At 57.4% G+C, this 14,113-nt stretch overlaps 1 protein-coding gene across 1 annotated transcript in view; it reads left to right on the top strand.

Moving 5' to 3' along the window:
* The window catches only part of CBX7 (chromobox 7), a 19,013-nt gene extending 5,267 nt beyond the window's left edge, over positions 1-13,746 (top strand). The window contains exons 3-6 of the mRNA XM_007941676.1: positions 5,117-5,182; positions 10,044-10,110; positions 12,825-13,176; positions 13,589-13,746. Coding sequence (XP_007939867.1) covers positions 5,117-5,182; positions 10,044-10,110; positions 12,825-13,176; positions 13,589-13,746 — 643 coding nt within the window. The remainder of the gene's footprint in view (positions 1-5,116; positions 5,183-10,043; positions 10,111-12,824; positions 13,177-13,588) is intronic.
* Positions 13,747-14,113: the final 367 nt, after the last annotated feature.

Genomic DNA, 14,113 nt, shown 5'->3' with positions numbered 1-14,113 from the left:
GTTTTTCTTCTCCCGGTCAGGAAAGGGATCTGGGAACTCATTTCTTCACAGGAACTCAGCGTAGCTTTTAGGTACAACTGAGGTCAGTCCCTTTATTCTTCAGATGGGGAAACAGGCCCAGAGAGGGGAGGTCCCTACCAGAATAGACTACCAACCCCTGTGCGGCGTGGGGCAGTAGACTCTCTTGCTTGTTCTGGAAGTCGCAGCAAATGGCACAGGGTGGGGCCAACTACAGGGTTCTGAGTGCCACAGTGAGAGCCCCTCCTCATCTCAGCCCGCTCAGGACCTTGCTGTTCCTCCTTGGGTAATTCTTCCTTCCTCCCCTGCCCCCACATGCTAATGCGTTTAGGGGGCATTAGCTCCCCGCAAGGAGCTTTGGTAGCATAGTGCCTAAAGCATTTGATTGCTAACCCGAAGGCTGATGGTTCAAACCCAGCCACTCCTCGGAAGGAAGGTTGGGCAATCTATTTCCTTAGTGATACTTTCTCGGAAACCCAAGTAGGGGTCGCTATGAGTTGGGGCCGACTCAAAGGCACATAACAACCACAACAGCTCCCCGCAGCAGTGCGTCTACTGAAAATAGCACCTGTGGCAGTTAGTTTTAAATCTCTCACAGCTGACGGTGGAAGCTGGTGGCCAATAGAAACTGCTTACTGGTGCCCCTCCTCAAGCGGTGTCCAGGGCTGGTCCCATACCTGCCAAACCTTAAATCCGCCTCTGGCTCCATGGAACTTAGTCATGATAGTATCAGTGGGTGCATCAGTAACCAGGGTGCCAACCATTACCCATTGCTGTGGAGTCAATTCCAACTCATCACAATGACCCTATAGGAGAGAGGAGAACTGCCAGTAGGGTTTCTAGCAGCCACTCCACGGAAGAAAGATGTGGTAGTCTGCTTCCTAAAGATCACAGCCTGCCAACCATTAACCCCCAGTTATGAGTCAGACTTTGGCTGTTTGCGTTATCTGTGCTGTTGTTAGGTGCCATGGAGTTGGCTCCGACTCATAGCAATGCTGTGTACAACAGAATGAAATGCTGCCCCATCATGCCCGAGCCTCACAATCGTCGATCTCTTTGAGCCCATCGTTGCAGCCACTGTGTCCATCTCGTTAAGGGTCTTCCTCTGTTTTGCTGACCCTCTACTTTACCAAGCATGATGTCCTTCTCCAAAGACGGGGAGTTGTGTAGAGTGACCCATTTTACAGATGGAGAGACAGAAGCCGCAGCAGATAGGAGGCCTTACCGCAGGGTCACGTAACTGGCCTGATTTAAACTGCCTGGCCTGGGAACCTATCCTATTATTCACAGCCAGGTCCACAACAGTCCATCCCTTTTCTGTTGACCTTTTGGCCAGTTCAGTGGAAAATGCTTAGGCTTTGCATCAGATCTGCCTGCCTTCAAATCCTGGTTCTGGAGGTTTTCCAGCTGTGTGATCCAGGGCAAAGCTCTCGACCTCCCTGAGCTTCCATTCCCCCATCTGGAAATGAGGCAGGCCTTAGCCTCCAAAGGCCTTGCTCAAGACTGTCTGAGACAAAGAAAGGTAAGATGCTGTACAGCCGGGAACCCAGGGGCAGTTTCCTCTGCCTCCAAGGCTGAGCTGGGGCAGAGGCAGCACAGAGGCCAGGTTCGGGCCCTGGCCTCGCCTCTACCTTGCTGTACCACTGGGGCTAAACTAGTGCTCTCTAGGCTTTTAAAGTTGACTTAATTAACGCTTGTTTTTTAATGATGTTCTACACTGAACTCTGAGTCGGAAACGAGTCGACGGCACCTAACAGCAACACACTGGTTTAAAGCGCTGTACATGGCTTGTTGTTGTTGTTGTTATGTGCCGTCGAGTCGGCCCCGACTCATAGCGACCCCTCCTTGGGTTTCCGAGGCAGTATCACTACGGAAGTAGGATTGCCCAACCTTCCTTCCGAGGAGTGGCTGGTGGGTTTGAACCACCAGCCGTCTGGTTAGCAGGCAAGTGTCTTAGCCACTATGCTACCAGAGCTCCCGTACATGGCTTAGCATCGCTAATTTTCAAACAACCCTAGGAGGCTAGGGACTATTACTAGGCCCGAGAGGTGGAGAGAGCCACTTGGGCAAGGCCGCAACCAGGCCGTCTGGACTCGCACTGCTATCATGAGCCCCTGTTAACGGTCTGCTGTCCCGCTCTTGGCAGCTTTAAATCCGAGTGTTGGGGGCATCGGCCTGACCGCCTCTGCGGGGCCCCTGGGGTGGGTCCGCTCGGCACAGGGCGCCTGCGCCACGACTCTACAGCGCCCCCTGCCGAGAAAAGGATGGCGAGGAGGGAGCTTACGCCCCCCGCGGGCTCTCCCCCACCGCGTCGGGCGCCTGGCAGCGGGGATCCTGCGCGGCCCCAGCTTGTTTACGGGCTCCCAGCGGGCGGGGCGGTCACGTGGCCGTGTTTATCTCGGGGCCGCGCTGTCCCCGCCCCCGACCCCCCATTGGCTTGTCCGCTTCTCTAACGCGCACCGCTCCGAGTGTGCGCGCGCGCGCAGCCTGGCTGCGGGAGGCGGGGAAGGCGGGGAGAGTTGGGGTACCCTCGGCCCTCCCTGCGCGGCGCTCACTTCCCGCGCCCGAGCCCTCTTAGCCCTTGCCCGGCCTAGGGAGGTCTGGGATGGGCAGGTACCCCTCATCGTCTCCCAGCCCGAGGACCCCGCGGGCTGTGCCCCCGCTCGGCTGGTCGCAAAGCTTGTTTCCTTCTCTGCGGCCTCGAGGCTCCCCATGCTCCTGAGGGACGCTTAATGTGCTCTGCGGTGATAGTGTCGGGGCTCCGGGAGGTTAAGACACTTGTGCACCCCTATCCCCAGCGTTGAGCAGGGCTAGGCCTCCGGTGGTTCCGGGCCAGAAACAACCCCACCCGCCTTCCTCGGCAGACACTTTCTGTTCACCCCTGTGCCAACGAGTTAGGAGGATCAGTCAGTGCCCCTCCCCCGGAGGGCACAGCCCGGTGGGAAACCGACATGTGAGGAACCCAGGGTCAAGGGGGCTGAGAGTCAGCTGAGTTCCAGGCACAGGCTGACCACTTACTGGCCCAGTGTCCTTGGTACGGTGCTTCCCCTCTCTGCCTCAGTATCTTCATCTGTAGAATGGGGATAACAGAACGTACCTCGTGAAGGTGTGAGGCAGAACGGAGGAGTTCCTGGCCTGCAGTGGGGCTCCGGCACCTTGCTGTTACAGTGGTGGTGCAGGTTGTTATTCTTAAAAGAAGGAAATTGAGGGCCAGAGAAGGGTAGGGACTTGCCAGAAGTCACACAGCAGCTACATCAGCAAAAAAAAAAAAAAAAGAGGAAGGCAATGGGGATGTGGTCAGGGCCAAGCTGACTGGACTGGAGAGCCCTCTGAGGGCGAGAGAGATGGGGTGAGGCAGATGACAGAGGTGGAGCACAAAATTCCCCCTTTCTCGTTATTAGTTACAGTTGAGGAAATTCCACCTTTGTTGTGGGGGAGGGAGCCCAGGAGCCTCTGCCAGCCTCTGGTTGCCTATGGTTTGGGCCTCGCCCAGTTCCGTTTCACTCTCAGCGTTTCTGCAGGGGTGAGTGAAACTCTACAAGTGGCTTCAGCAGTGTTCCCAGAGTACCCAGGGCGGGCCCAGGTTGTGCACCCTTATCATGGCAGCCGCCAAGTGCCAACCGTAGAGGCTGTGGGAGGGCCGCAGAGGACACATTTCTTCTGTTGGGGGTGGGACAGCTTGGAAGGGGCCTCTGGGAAAGTGACAATGGCCAGGTTCTTGAGGATGACAAGGAGTGCAGTGTAGGGCCAGGACACTCCTAGGGGGCACAGGGGATACAGAGGGAGGGGGTGTGGCCTCATCCGCTCAGGCTGGGCTGTATGGTCCTCAGGACTGAGTCCACAGGGCCCCACTGGAGCCTGGCACAAAGCAGGTGTGTGGAAGTGTCAGTGAGCACTGACGAGAAGGAGGAAGGATGCTGCCCTGGGCAGCTTGTGGTCTGAGTCTACATTGGACATGAGGCATCCCAGGTAGTTGAAGATGAAAGTGTTGGCTCAGCTGATTAGGGACTGGGGACCGTGCCCTTCCTTTGGCCTCCTAACTCTTCCTTAATACCTACTCAGCTCTCTTCTCTTCTCAGAACTTCTGGCACCCAGCCTCTGAACAGAAGTGTAGAATATTGCTAAAACGTTTACATTCCTAACTTTACATTTGTCACACATGAGCATCTATTTTTGATGAGTGACTTGTTTTTCCACTTACAGAGGTCGTGTAAAGTTTGTGTTTTAAAATGTAATCCTTTAAACAAAAAAAGCGAGCTGCCCTAAAGACAGGTACCAGGTAAACGATAACCACACGTGGACAAGGATGTGGCATGTGCCGCAGACGGCTGGGCCCTGGGGCTGCTGCGTTGTCTTCGCCCAGGCCTGCGCCAGCTGCGAGTGCTCTCTGGTCTGGGGGTGGTAGCAGGTCCCTGTGGGAATTCCAGGGGGGCTGTTGTTGGATGACTGAACACTGGGCCACCAGACCAAACACTTGCTGGACACCAGGCCCAGAGACAAGGGAACTGTCAGTGTGGCCGAGTAGCAGGTCTGGGGCTGGACGGGCGGGGAGGGGCAGCAACTCACAAAGCACTCACTGTGCGCCAGGCCCTGTTCTAGACCCTGAGACATTTAACCCAATCAGTCAGCACTCGAATCCTTTACAGGTGGGACAGTCAAGGCACAGAGCCGCGAGTAAGGTCTTCAAGGCTGCACAGCTAGCAGGGGGCATTGCTGGGGTCTGGCCCTGGGCAGCCTTCTCCAGGGCCCTGTTCTCTGCCACCCTCTCTTGCCTGTCATGGGCAGACATCCTGGGGCTTACAGGCCCTGTTCTGGGCTCCCTGAGGGTCTGAGGTGAACATGGGTTCCTGTCATTGACACAGTAATGACTGCAGTGAGATGTGACCCATGCTGAGAATGAAGGAAGTTCTGGTGACCCTGGAGCCCTCGGGGTGGGGGGCCCTGACCTAGCCTGGGTAGCCAGGACAGCTGCTCAGTGTGACGGTTACAATGGGCCAGGAAGGGGCACGGGTGTCCAGACAGTGGTCCTGGGAGAACAACAGCTTTGTGGAGACCAGGTGGGAGCAGGGCTGTACCGACCTTTGGTTTCTCTCCCCAGGTACAGCACATGGGAGCCAGAGGAACACATCCTGGACCCCCGCCTGGTCCTGGCCTACGAGGAGAAGTAAGGGGCCATCTGGCCACTGGGTCTGGGCTGCAGGCAAGCTCTGAGCTTTTGTAGGGAGCCTGCTGTTGGCTTGGCTCTGAGCAAGGGATCATGGGGAGGGAGGGAGGGTGTCCCACCAGGCAGCGTGGCCTAGCTGGCTGCTGGTGGAAGGAGGGCTGCAGGTCCCAGTACAGCTGAGGGCCAGGGTCCCTGTCCTGTTGCTGGTGATGTCTGCCACGTTCTTCACCTCCCAGACCTTGCCTCTCTGCTATGGAATGGGATCCCCATAACATCTGCCCTGACTTCCCGATAGGTTGGGGGTTTCACTTGAGGTGAGGCAAGTCAAACTATGTCAGAGAAGCACCCTGTAGGTGAGAGGTAGCAGTGTCACCTCTGCCACCAGCAGGGACTGCGCAGAGACGAGTATCCTCGAGGTGAAACACAGGATGTGCCAGGTGGGGACTGTGGGCTTGGGTGCCAGAATCCCAGAGTTCAGGTCCGTCCCACTTGGCCACTTCCTAGGCCTTGGGTCTCCTGCCAGCCAGTGCTCTGCAGAGACACTGCTGGCTGACGTGTGATGGTGGCTTCACCGCCATGGGGAGGGCACACCTTTTCGGGAGCTCTGACACCACTGTTGAGTCTCCTTGGGGCCCTCTGAAGTCGGGCCCTTTCTGCCCACGGTGGCCCTGACTCTGGGCGGTCCTGACCTACTCGCCAGCAGGCGGCCTCATGCCTGTACACCTCCCCTGACACTGTATGGTAAAAGACTGTTGCACAACATTGCCTTTGGCCCCGATGGTGACCTCCTGAGACAGGGACAGAGGTTTTTTTTTTTTTTTTTTAAATTGTGATTTGGGTGAAAATTTACAGAGCAAATTCACTTGCCATACAGCAGTTCACATATACTTTGTTTCATGACACTGACTACAATTTACGCCAATGCAACAGCTCCCCTCTCACTTCCTCCAGATGGTTACCTCTTCCCTGTGTCCATCCCTCTGTGCACTCCTGCCCCCTGAGCTGTCTCCCTGTGCGTAAACAGCCCTTCTTTCTGAAACCATGTTTGTTCTCTCCAAGGAGTATATCTACCTAATGTAAATGTTCAACTCATATGCCTGTCTTTTGTTTGGCTGGAAGCCACAGGTGTGGGTTCAATTCCAGACCTGAAGGGCAGCTAGGGGCCATAGTCTCAGGGCTTCCACCAGGCTCTACAAGACCAGCAAACCTGGTCCCCTCCCCTTTTTTGTGTGCAAATGATTTTGAGTTTTGTTCCACCTTGTTCTCCCTCTCTATCCAGGATCTCCTCCGTAGATCCCCCTCTGAGTGGTTGACAGTGGTAGCCGGGCACCATCTAGTTCTTCTACTCTAATAGTCATATAGGCTGTGGATCACATGGTGTACCAGTCACGAGGACTAATTGTTTCATGAATCTTTGGTTTTCTTCATTCTTCTTTGCTCTGGATGAGAAGAGACCCATTGTTGTGTCTAGATGGCCGCTTGCAAGCTTTTAAGATCCCAGTCGGTACTTGCCAAAGTAGGAGGTGGAACAATGTTTTGTGTAGTATGTTATGCCAGTTGAGCTTGATGTTCCCCTGTGACTATGGTCCCAAGCCCACAGATTCAACTACTCGCTCCCTCTGGGTAGCTGGCTGTGACCAAGCAGTGACTACAGCCTTGAGGGACAGAGGTCTTATTTGGCAGAGGCATCAGGGAAACCCACTCAGGAGCCTCATAGCTGGGAACTAGTACAGGGAGTGTGCAACAGGTTGGGCCTCTGGGGCCAGTGGTCTCTGCTGCCCACCCCACTGTGTTCTCCTTGCTTCCCCCACATGGCTGCCTGGTGCTGATTCAAAGGAAAAGTGTTCACTGTTCTGTCCTTTGAAAATCAGGGTGTCCCTGCCCCACAAGCTTCTTTCTGGTGCCAGGTGCTTGGGTGTTGACACTTGGGAGGATCCTGCAGTGTGTCTTGGAATGCGGTGTCGTAGCTTGGATTAGCATCCTGGCACTGCCGCTCATCAGCTGTGAGTGTCAGACAAGGCCTTTTCCCTCTCTGAGCCTCAGTCTCCCCATCTGTGACACAGGGATGACAGTGCTGCCCTCGTGGGGCTCTTATGGGGAGCACAGGTGTGTGAAGGCACCTGGTAAACCACTCCTTGTAGGCACACGTGTGTGTCGTCTTGCTGATGGTAATCTGGGGTCTGCTAGTTCATTCCTTTGTCAATGAAAACTTAGCGGGAGTCAGAAAAAGGAATTGTGTTTGGCAGAGTAGATTGTGAGTGAAGACGAGGGGAGCCCCCCCTGAGATGGATTGACTGGCTGCTGCAGGGGCTCAGACACAGATGGCAGTGTGAGGGAGGATGGTGTAGGCCTGGACGGGGTCTCCTTCTGTGGCATGTAAGGTTACACACACATAAGGAGACAGCAATTAACAGTGACAGCCCAGCGTCAGTCACTGTCCCAGGTGCTAGAGACCCAGTGGGAACGAACCCCACACCCAGCCCCAGTCCTCTCTCGGGCACATCTTCCCATGTGAGGCATGGGGGAAACGTAAACAGAGGTGGGGGACGTCAGGTAGTGACAAGTGCAGCCTGGGGGGCAGGGGCGAGGACAGGGCGGGGGGCTGTTTTCGATGGGGTGATTAAGAGGTGGCAGGGGCCCTGGATTAAGTGAGGGGGTGGTTATTGCAGGCAGAGAGCCTGGAGAGTACAGAGGCCCTGGGGTGAGGCCTGTGTGAGGCCGGAAAGGAGCAGGAGACGAGATAGCAGGGGGGTCGGTGTGCAGGTCAGGAAGGGGCACCGCTCAGAGAGGACCTTGTAAGTCCTGGTGGAGGATGTGGATTTTATATCAAGTGAGTCAGAAAAGTCGCTCAGGAAGGAACGAGTTAGGAGCTTGGAGACTTGGACAGGCCCGCTGTGTGCCCTGGGGCCCATTCCTCCTGGCTCAGCCTTGGTAGAAAGGGGCTCAGTTGGGGTGGTGCCCATCTGCATAGGTGCTCTGCCTCGTGTTTGTGAGGCTCAGAAGGGGTCTATCAGGGGGGCTCCAACAGAGAGTCCCTGTATGCCCAGGGGTTGTTGGGACCAAGACCCTAAGGGGGCCCCCATCCTTTAGCCTTTAGCCCTGGACACTGAAGGACAGAATCCAGGGCTGATGGAAACCAGGCCCAGGGAATTATGGACCCCCATGCCTCACTGCCTCCCACATACATGCACACTTGCATGTATTCACATATACACACATGCACACCCGCACACACACACACACACAGCCTGCAGGGCAGGGACAAGGGTGCTGATGCAGGGGAAGCCAGTGTCTGGTGGCCTGTGCACCAGAACTGCCCTGCTGGGCCCTGACTGAGGCCCCAGATCTGTCCCTACTCCCAGAGACCTGGGGCCTGACCTTGAAGAGGAAGGCCTTTCAGTGGCGGAAGTTGTCAGAACGTCAGCACTGGGCAACCTCTCAGTTTTCACAATTGGAAACTGGGGATAATAACCAGACCTCCTGCTGGGGGCGCTGTGAGGGGCCGGCATAGAGCAGTGCCTTGCATGTGGTGTCCAGCGCGTGAGGATAATCTTAGCACTTAGTCATCATCGCTGTCATATTGTCCTCTCCTCCCAAGCCCCTCTTCCTTCTCCTCCTCCTCCGTCCTTCTCTCCTCTTTTTCTTCCCTTTCTCTTACTTCCTCCCTTTATTATTTGAGCCTTTCCAGTTTTGATGAATACCAGGTACTTTCCCTCTTCCCAGGAGCCCCAGCACACAACTGACCAGGGGATCCCCTTGCCTCAGACACAGAAACTGAGGCTCAGGGATGGGACGTGGCCCACTAGGGTCAGGGTAGAACTGGGCTTGGAATGGGGTCCTGGTGCCCAGGGCTGGCTTCTGATGTAAGTGTCCACCCTCGAGGGCTCGGGAGGCCTGTGTGATGAGCCTCCAGGAGGGCCGCCAAGCAGAGCCCCGTCACCTGCCTCCGCTCGCCCTGGGTGCCTCTTTAGAATGCTGGTTCCAGGACCCCACTGCACACCTGGGAGCTCCCCGGGAGACTGCTCTCCATGAGAGGGGCGGCTGCTGCCCAGGCGACGATCAGACATCGGAAACAGACGGGGCCGGGGTTGGGTTTACGCTGAGCTCCGATTGGCGGCCTAGCCTGGGGTCACCACCAGTAAGGGACAAGGGCCTCTCCACATCCTTTCTGAGCGTGGGCTCGGAGAGTGAGAATGGAACCAACCCAAGTGGGGGTCAGCCTGAAAGGCCTCCTGGCTTTGGTGCCGTTGTTGGGAGCCTGTGGTTGTGTGGTCCGGTGTGTGTCGTGTGTAGTCTGGCCCCTGCTGGGCACTCCATACAGGCTGGTTTTTCTCCCCCCTCCCTGACTAGACAGCCAGGATGGGGGAAGCTGACAGCGCCACTTACAGAAGCACCCGCCTTTGGCATCAACTCCCCCAAGACGTTCAGAGGCAAATTTGATTGACAGGTCCCTGTACAGGTCTCCTAAGATGAGAGTGGAAACACCAGGACCCCATTCCATTTTGGGGGGTGGTTCCCTGGTGGCATGCAGAAGCGGGCCCTTGCAAGACCCTGGAGCCTAGTACAGACCGAGGCATTTGGGGGGATGCCTCCCCGAGTCCCACTTTAGTATTGGGGCCAGTGGCTGTGACCTCTCATTTGTCAGATGGGGGACCAAGGTCCTGGAGGTGAACACCTGACCCTATTGCTATGGCCTCGGGGGAACACTGGGGAGGGGCCCATACTCCAGCATGGGGGGGTGGCCTGTAGAGGGTGTACTGCTCCCCCACAGGCTGCAGAGGGCGGGGTGAAGCAGACACCTTACTTTCCCGTAAATGTCACCAGTGTTTCCTTTTCTCCTGCCATCTGCTTCGCACCCTAGGGAGGAGAGAGACCGAGCGTCGGGGTATAGGAAGAGAGGGCCGAAACCCAAGCGGCTTCTGCTGCAGGTAACCCCGCCCACCTTTGGCCTCTTCCCCCTGCTGACTCACAGGCCTCCCTTTGCCCTTCCCATCAGCCACCCCCCCCACCCCGTGCTTCCCACTGCTAGTTGACATGATGGATATCAGGGCACTGTGTGGGGACGGGGTAAGCGTTGATGGAAGGAGGTGGGAACACAGCCGGGTTGGGACACGCCATGGTGGGAGGTTGGGACACCCAGCTAATAGAATCCTGGAACGCTGAAAGTCAGAACCTTGTAAATAAGGCTCTTTGATGCTCGAAGTCCCAGAACACAAAAATTGTAATATTTGAGGATCTTAGAGATATAAACTTTAGAATCCAGGAGACCGAAGCTTTAGGATACGAGACACAGAGACTTAGAATTCTGGAATTCTTGGAAATAGACTCCTGGAAGCATGCCGTTGTTCAGTGGGAAAAGCTTCAGAGGCCTCCTTTTCAAGTCTGCTGTCAGGTGGGGATCTCATCTCTGACATCCCAGGGACCTAGGACTCGCGGCACTTGGCTGACTTGTTGCAGTGAAAAGCGAGTGGGGCTGGAGCAGTGGAGCTCTGTGGTCCTCGGTGAGACCAGCCCTTGTTCGGGCTTTCCTCACATGTAAAGCAGGGTATTCACATCCACTCTCCTTGACGTAGTAAGGCCTGCCCAAGTATTTGAAACCAGAAAATCAGAATTCTTGGTCCACACAGAGTCTCTGAGTGGTACAGACACTCTGTGCTTGACCTCTGACCTAAAGGCTGGTGGTTCAAACCCCCCAGCAGTACCATGGAAGAAACACTTGGCAATCTGTCTCTGTAAGGATTTTAGTCAAGAAAGTCCCGTGAAGCACAGTTCTGCTGTGACACACGTGGAGTTGCTGGGAGTTGGAATCGACTTCGTGGCCATCGGCTTGGTTTTGGCACACGCGGCCTGAGCTCTTGTCAGGCTTCCCGTCCATTCCTGAGTAGGGCTTCTCCGTGGCTTTGGCCAGACTTGATGGGCCGCCCTTGATGCAGTGGTCCTAGAGGGAAAGTCAGACATCTGGGTGCCAGGCTCTGTGTTTGGCACTTTACCCAGATGAACACATTTCATCCACACTCTGACCTTCAGGGCAGGTGGTCAGTCATCTCTTGCTGAGTCACAGATTCCCCCTAACTTAGCAACTGAAAGTGCTGGGCATTTAGACTCCGACCCACTTCTCGGGGCCAGGAATGGGGGCTGCTCCCGTTGGTTCTTTAGTGGGCCTGGTTCAGGCTGCAGCCAAGTGTCATCACAGATGCTGGCATCTGAAGGTCTGACCAGGGCTGGAGGACCGGCATCCACAGCGGCTCACTCATGCCAGATGGGGATGGGTGGCCACGGGGCTCCTCTGTACGGCTGCTGAGTGTCCCCATAGCAAGGCCACCAGCTTCCCCTAGATTGAGTGATGAACGAGGGAGAGCAAGGAAGACGCTGCAGTGTGTGCTACAACCTAATCTTGGGAGTCATCCTTGCCCCAGTATTCAGTGTCTGGGGCTACACGAGCGTGTGGGTCCAGGTGGTGGGTGTCGCTGGGGGCATGTGGGAGGCTGCCTACTACGGTTTCTTCAGCCCACCCAGGAGGAACCAGGCCCAGGGACACACAGCAGGACTGAAGCCCAGACCTGACTCTTGCCCCTCCTAGGTCCCCTTCAGTAGCTGTAGTTCTCTCCTGACGAGGCAGAGAAGGGCAGAGATGGATCTGCCTCACAGCACCTTGGGAGAGCTTACTGGGCCTGGGAAGGTCCACGAGCCAGGCTGCAGGAATGGGTTTCCATGGAGTACGGGGTCATTGTGGCATCTCCCCAGCCCTTCCCAGCTCAGCCCTCCTTCAGCCCCTCAACCCCCGCCCCGTGGTGACTGGTAGGCATCAGCAGAGAGCCTGCACCTGTGGTGGCGGCCCCTGTTTGGGGATGTTCCACCTCAGAGGGCCCATCTGATGGCCTCCCCGAGGGCGCTTGGCCTCTGGTGACAGGTGGCAGTCAAAGGTGGTGTTGCAGAGGCCTCCAGGGTCTTCCGACATCTTGGCACCGAGGATCTTTCTTGGCTCCACTTAACATTTTCCCAAAGACGATAACACAAATGCCGGTTACAAATCCCAACCCTTTGCGCGGTGGGAGAATGTGCACGCAGCTCCCTTTGAGCCAGACGAGGGCTCCCTGCCGTCAGGCCTGTGGCGGTCTCGGCCCAGAAGAGCCCTGCAGGCTGCCCGCAGTCTCTGGGGACGCGTTGTGCTCCGGGCTGCCTGTGCGCTCGTAGGAAGCTCGTCCCCCAGAACCCCGAGTGTGTGCCTTGCCCTTGGCCTCCCGCCCCTCCCTGGTGAGCTTCGGGGTCACCCTTGGGGGTCCTGTGGGCAAGGCTCCCTTCCTGGGATGAAGGTTCCTTAGTTTGTAACTCGCCGTTGGCTTTTCATTGGTCAGAGGCCGGTTGGTACCCCTCGTGTGCTCCTCTGCTGTGTACCTTGGGAATATGCCCCGCAGACCCTCCCTGAGGCGCTTACTGCCCCCTGGGCCATGGGATGGCACTGGGCCAAGAGGAGCAGGGGGCCTGGGGGTGGGGGGCGGCGGGGAGGCAGCCGTGGGCCCCTGAGCGTGGGAGGCCGTGGCCGGCCCTTCGGGAAGGGCACTCCGAGGGGGGAACAGCATGCGCGGCAGTGCGGCGGGCGGGAGGGCGGGGCTGACGGCCGTGCCCTGGCTTGCCCCCGCAGCGGCTGTACAGCATGGACCTGCGCAGCTCCCACAAGGCCAAGGGCAGGGAGAAGCTCTGCTTCTCCCTGACGCGCCCACTCGGCAGCGGGAGCCCCGAGGGGGTGGTCAAGGCGGGGGCGCCCGAGCTGGTGGACAAGGGCCCCTTGGTGCCCACCCTGCCCTTCCCGCTCCGCAAGCCGCGAAAGGCCCACAAGTACCTGCGGCTCTCACGCAAGAAGTTCCCGCCCCGCGGGCCCAGCCTGGAGAGCCACAGCCATCGACGGGAGCTCTTCCTGCAGGAGTCACCGGCCCCGGACGTCCTGCAGGCGGCCGGCGAGTGGGAGCCCACTGAGCAGCCCCCTGAAGAGGAGGGTAAGGTGGCCTGCCTGGTGGCCCAGGCTCAGGGGGTCGTCACACTCACCTGGCCCAATGCCCAGAGGGAGCCTTGCACTCCAAAGGCTGCCTAGCTGTGGAGACAGTCAGGACTGGAACCCAGGGCCTAGTCACCTCGCCCAGAGCTCTTCTGGCCTCTGGCTTCTGAATGTACTCGTGTCCAGCCAGGGACTTAAACATTGACTCTGCTCCTGTGCCCAGCATGGTCTGGGCCCTGACCCTCCTCCCGTGTGCCCTGCTGTGGACTGGGCCCTGTCTGGCTAGAGACTGAGGAAGGAGGACCTGGTGGGGGTGTGTGTGTGGGGGGGTCTGCATGCAGCCACCGGCTTCCCCCTCCCCACTCTTTGCTCATGCTGTCTCCTGTTTGTCTCTCTTTCTCCCACGGTTGTAGCAGACGTAGACCTGGCCGATGGGCCCCCTTCCTGGACACCCACGCTCCCCCCAAGTGAAGTGACAGTGACTGACATCACCGCCAACTCCATCACCGTCACCTTCCGTGAGGCCCAGGCGGCCGAGGGCTTCTTCCGAGACCGCAGCGGGAAGTTCTGAATCACTGTTTTTACTCTTCTTAAACTGTTTCTTTTGGGCTTGGGGTGGGGACTTCCAGAGATGGGGAGGGGGTGGGGCAGGGTAATTATTTTATTTAAAACAATACCAAACGGCAAGCAGGAGGGACAACCCCAGCTCTCTCCCCAGCTTACCCCTTTCTAGATGAGGGATGTTTACAGAGAGGCCCCAGGCGGGGGGCCTGGCGCTGTCGGCCAGCTGGGAGCTTGTTCCCAGGACACCTCCACCTCACTGTTCTTCCCTAGACCTAGCGGCTCCAGAGGTTACAGGAGAGAATCAGGAGGCCCACACCCTCTCCCACAAGCAGCAACCCCCCCCCCAGCCTTGCCCTGGACCACTGCCCTTGATC

The sequence above is a fragment of the Orycteropus afer genome, unplaced genomic scaffold, assembly GCF_000298275.1.
Source record: "Orycteropus afer afer isolate SDZICR_OR568_19922 unplaced genomic scaffold, OryAfe1.0 scaffold00083, whole genome shotgun sequence".
NCBI lineage: Eukaryota > Metazoa > Chordata > Mammalia > Tubulidentata > Orycteropodidae > Orycteropus > Orycteropus afer.
Note: the sequence above shows the minus strand (reverse complement) of the source record. Positions and strands in the feature narration are given on the sequence as shown.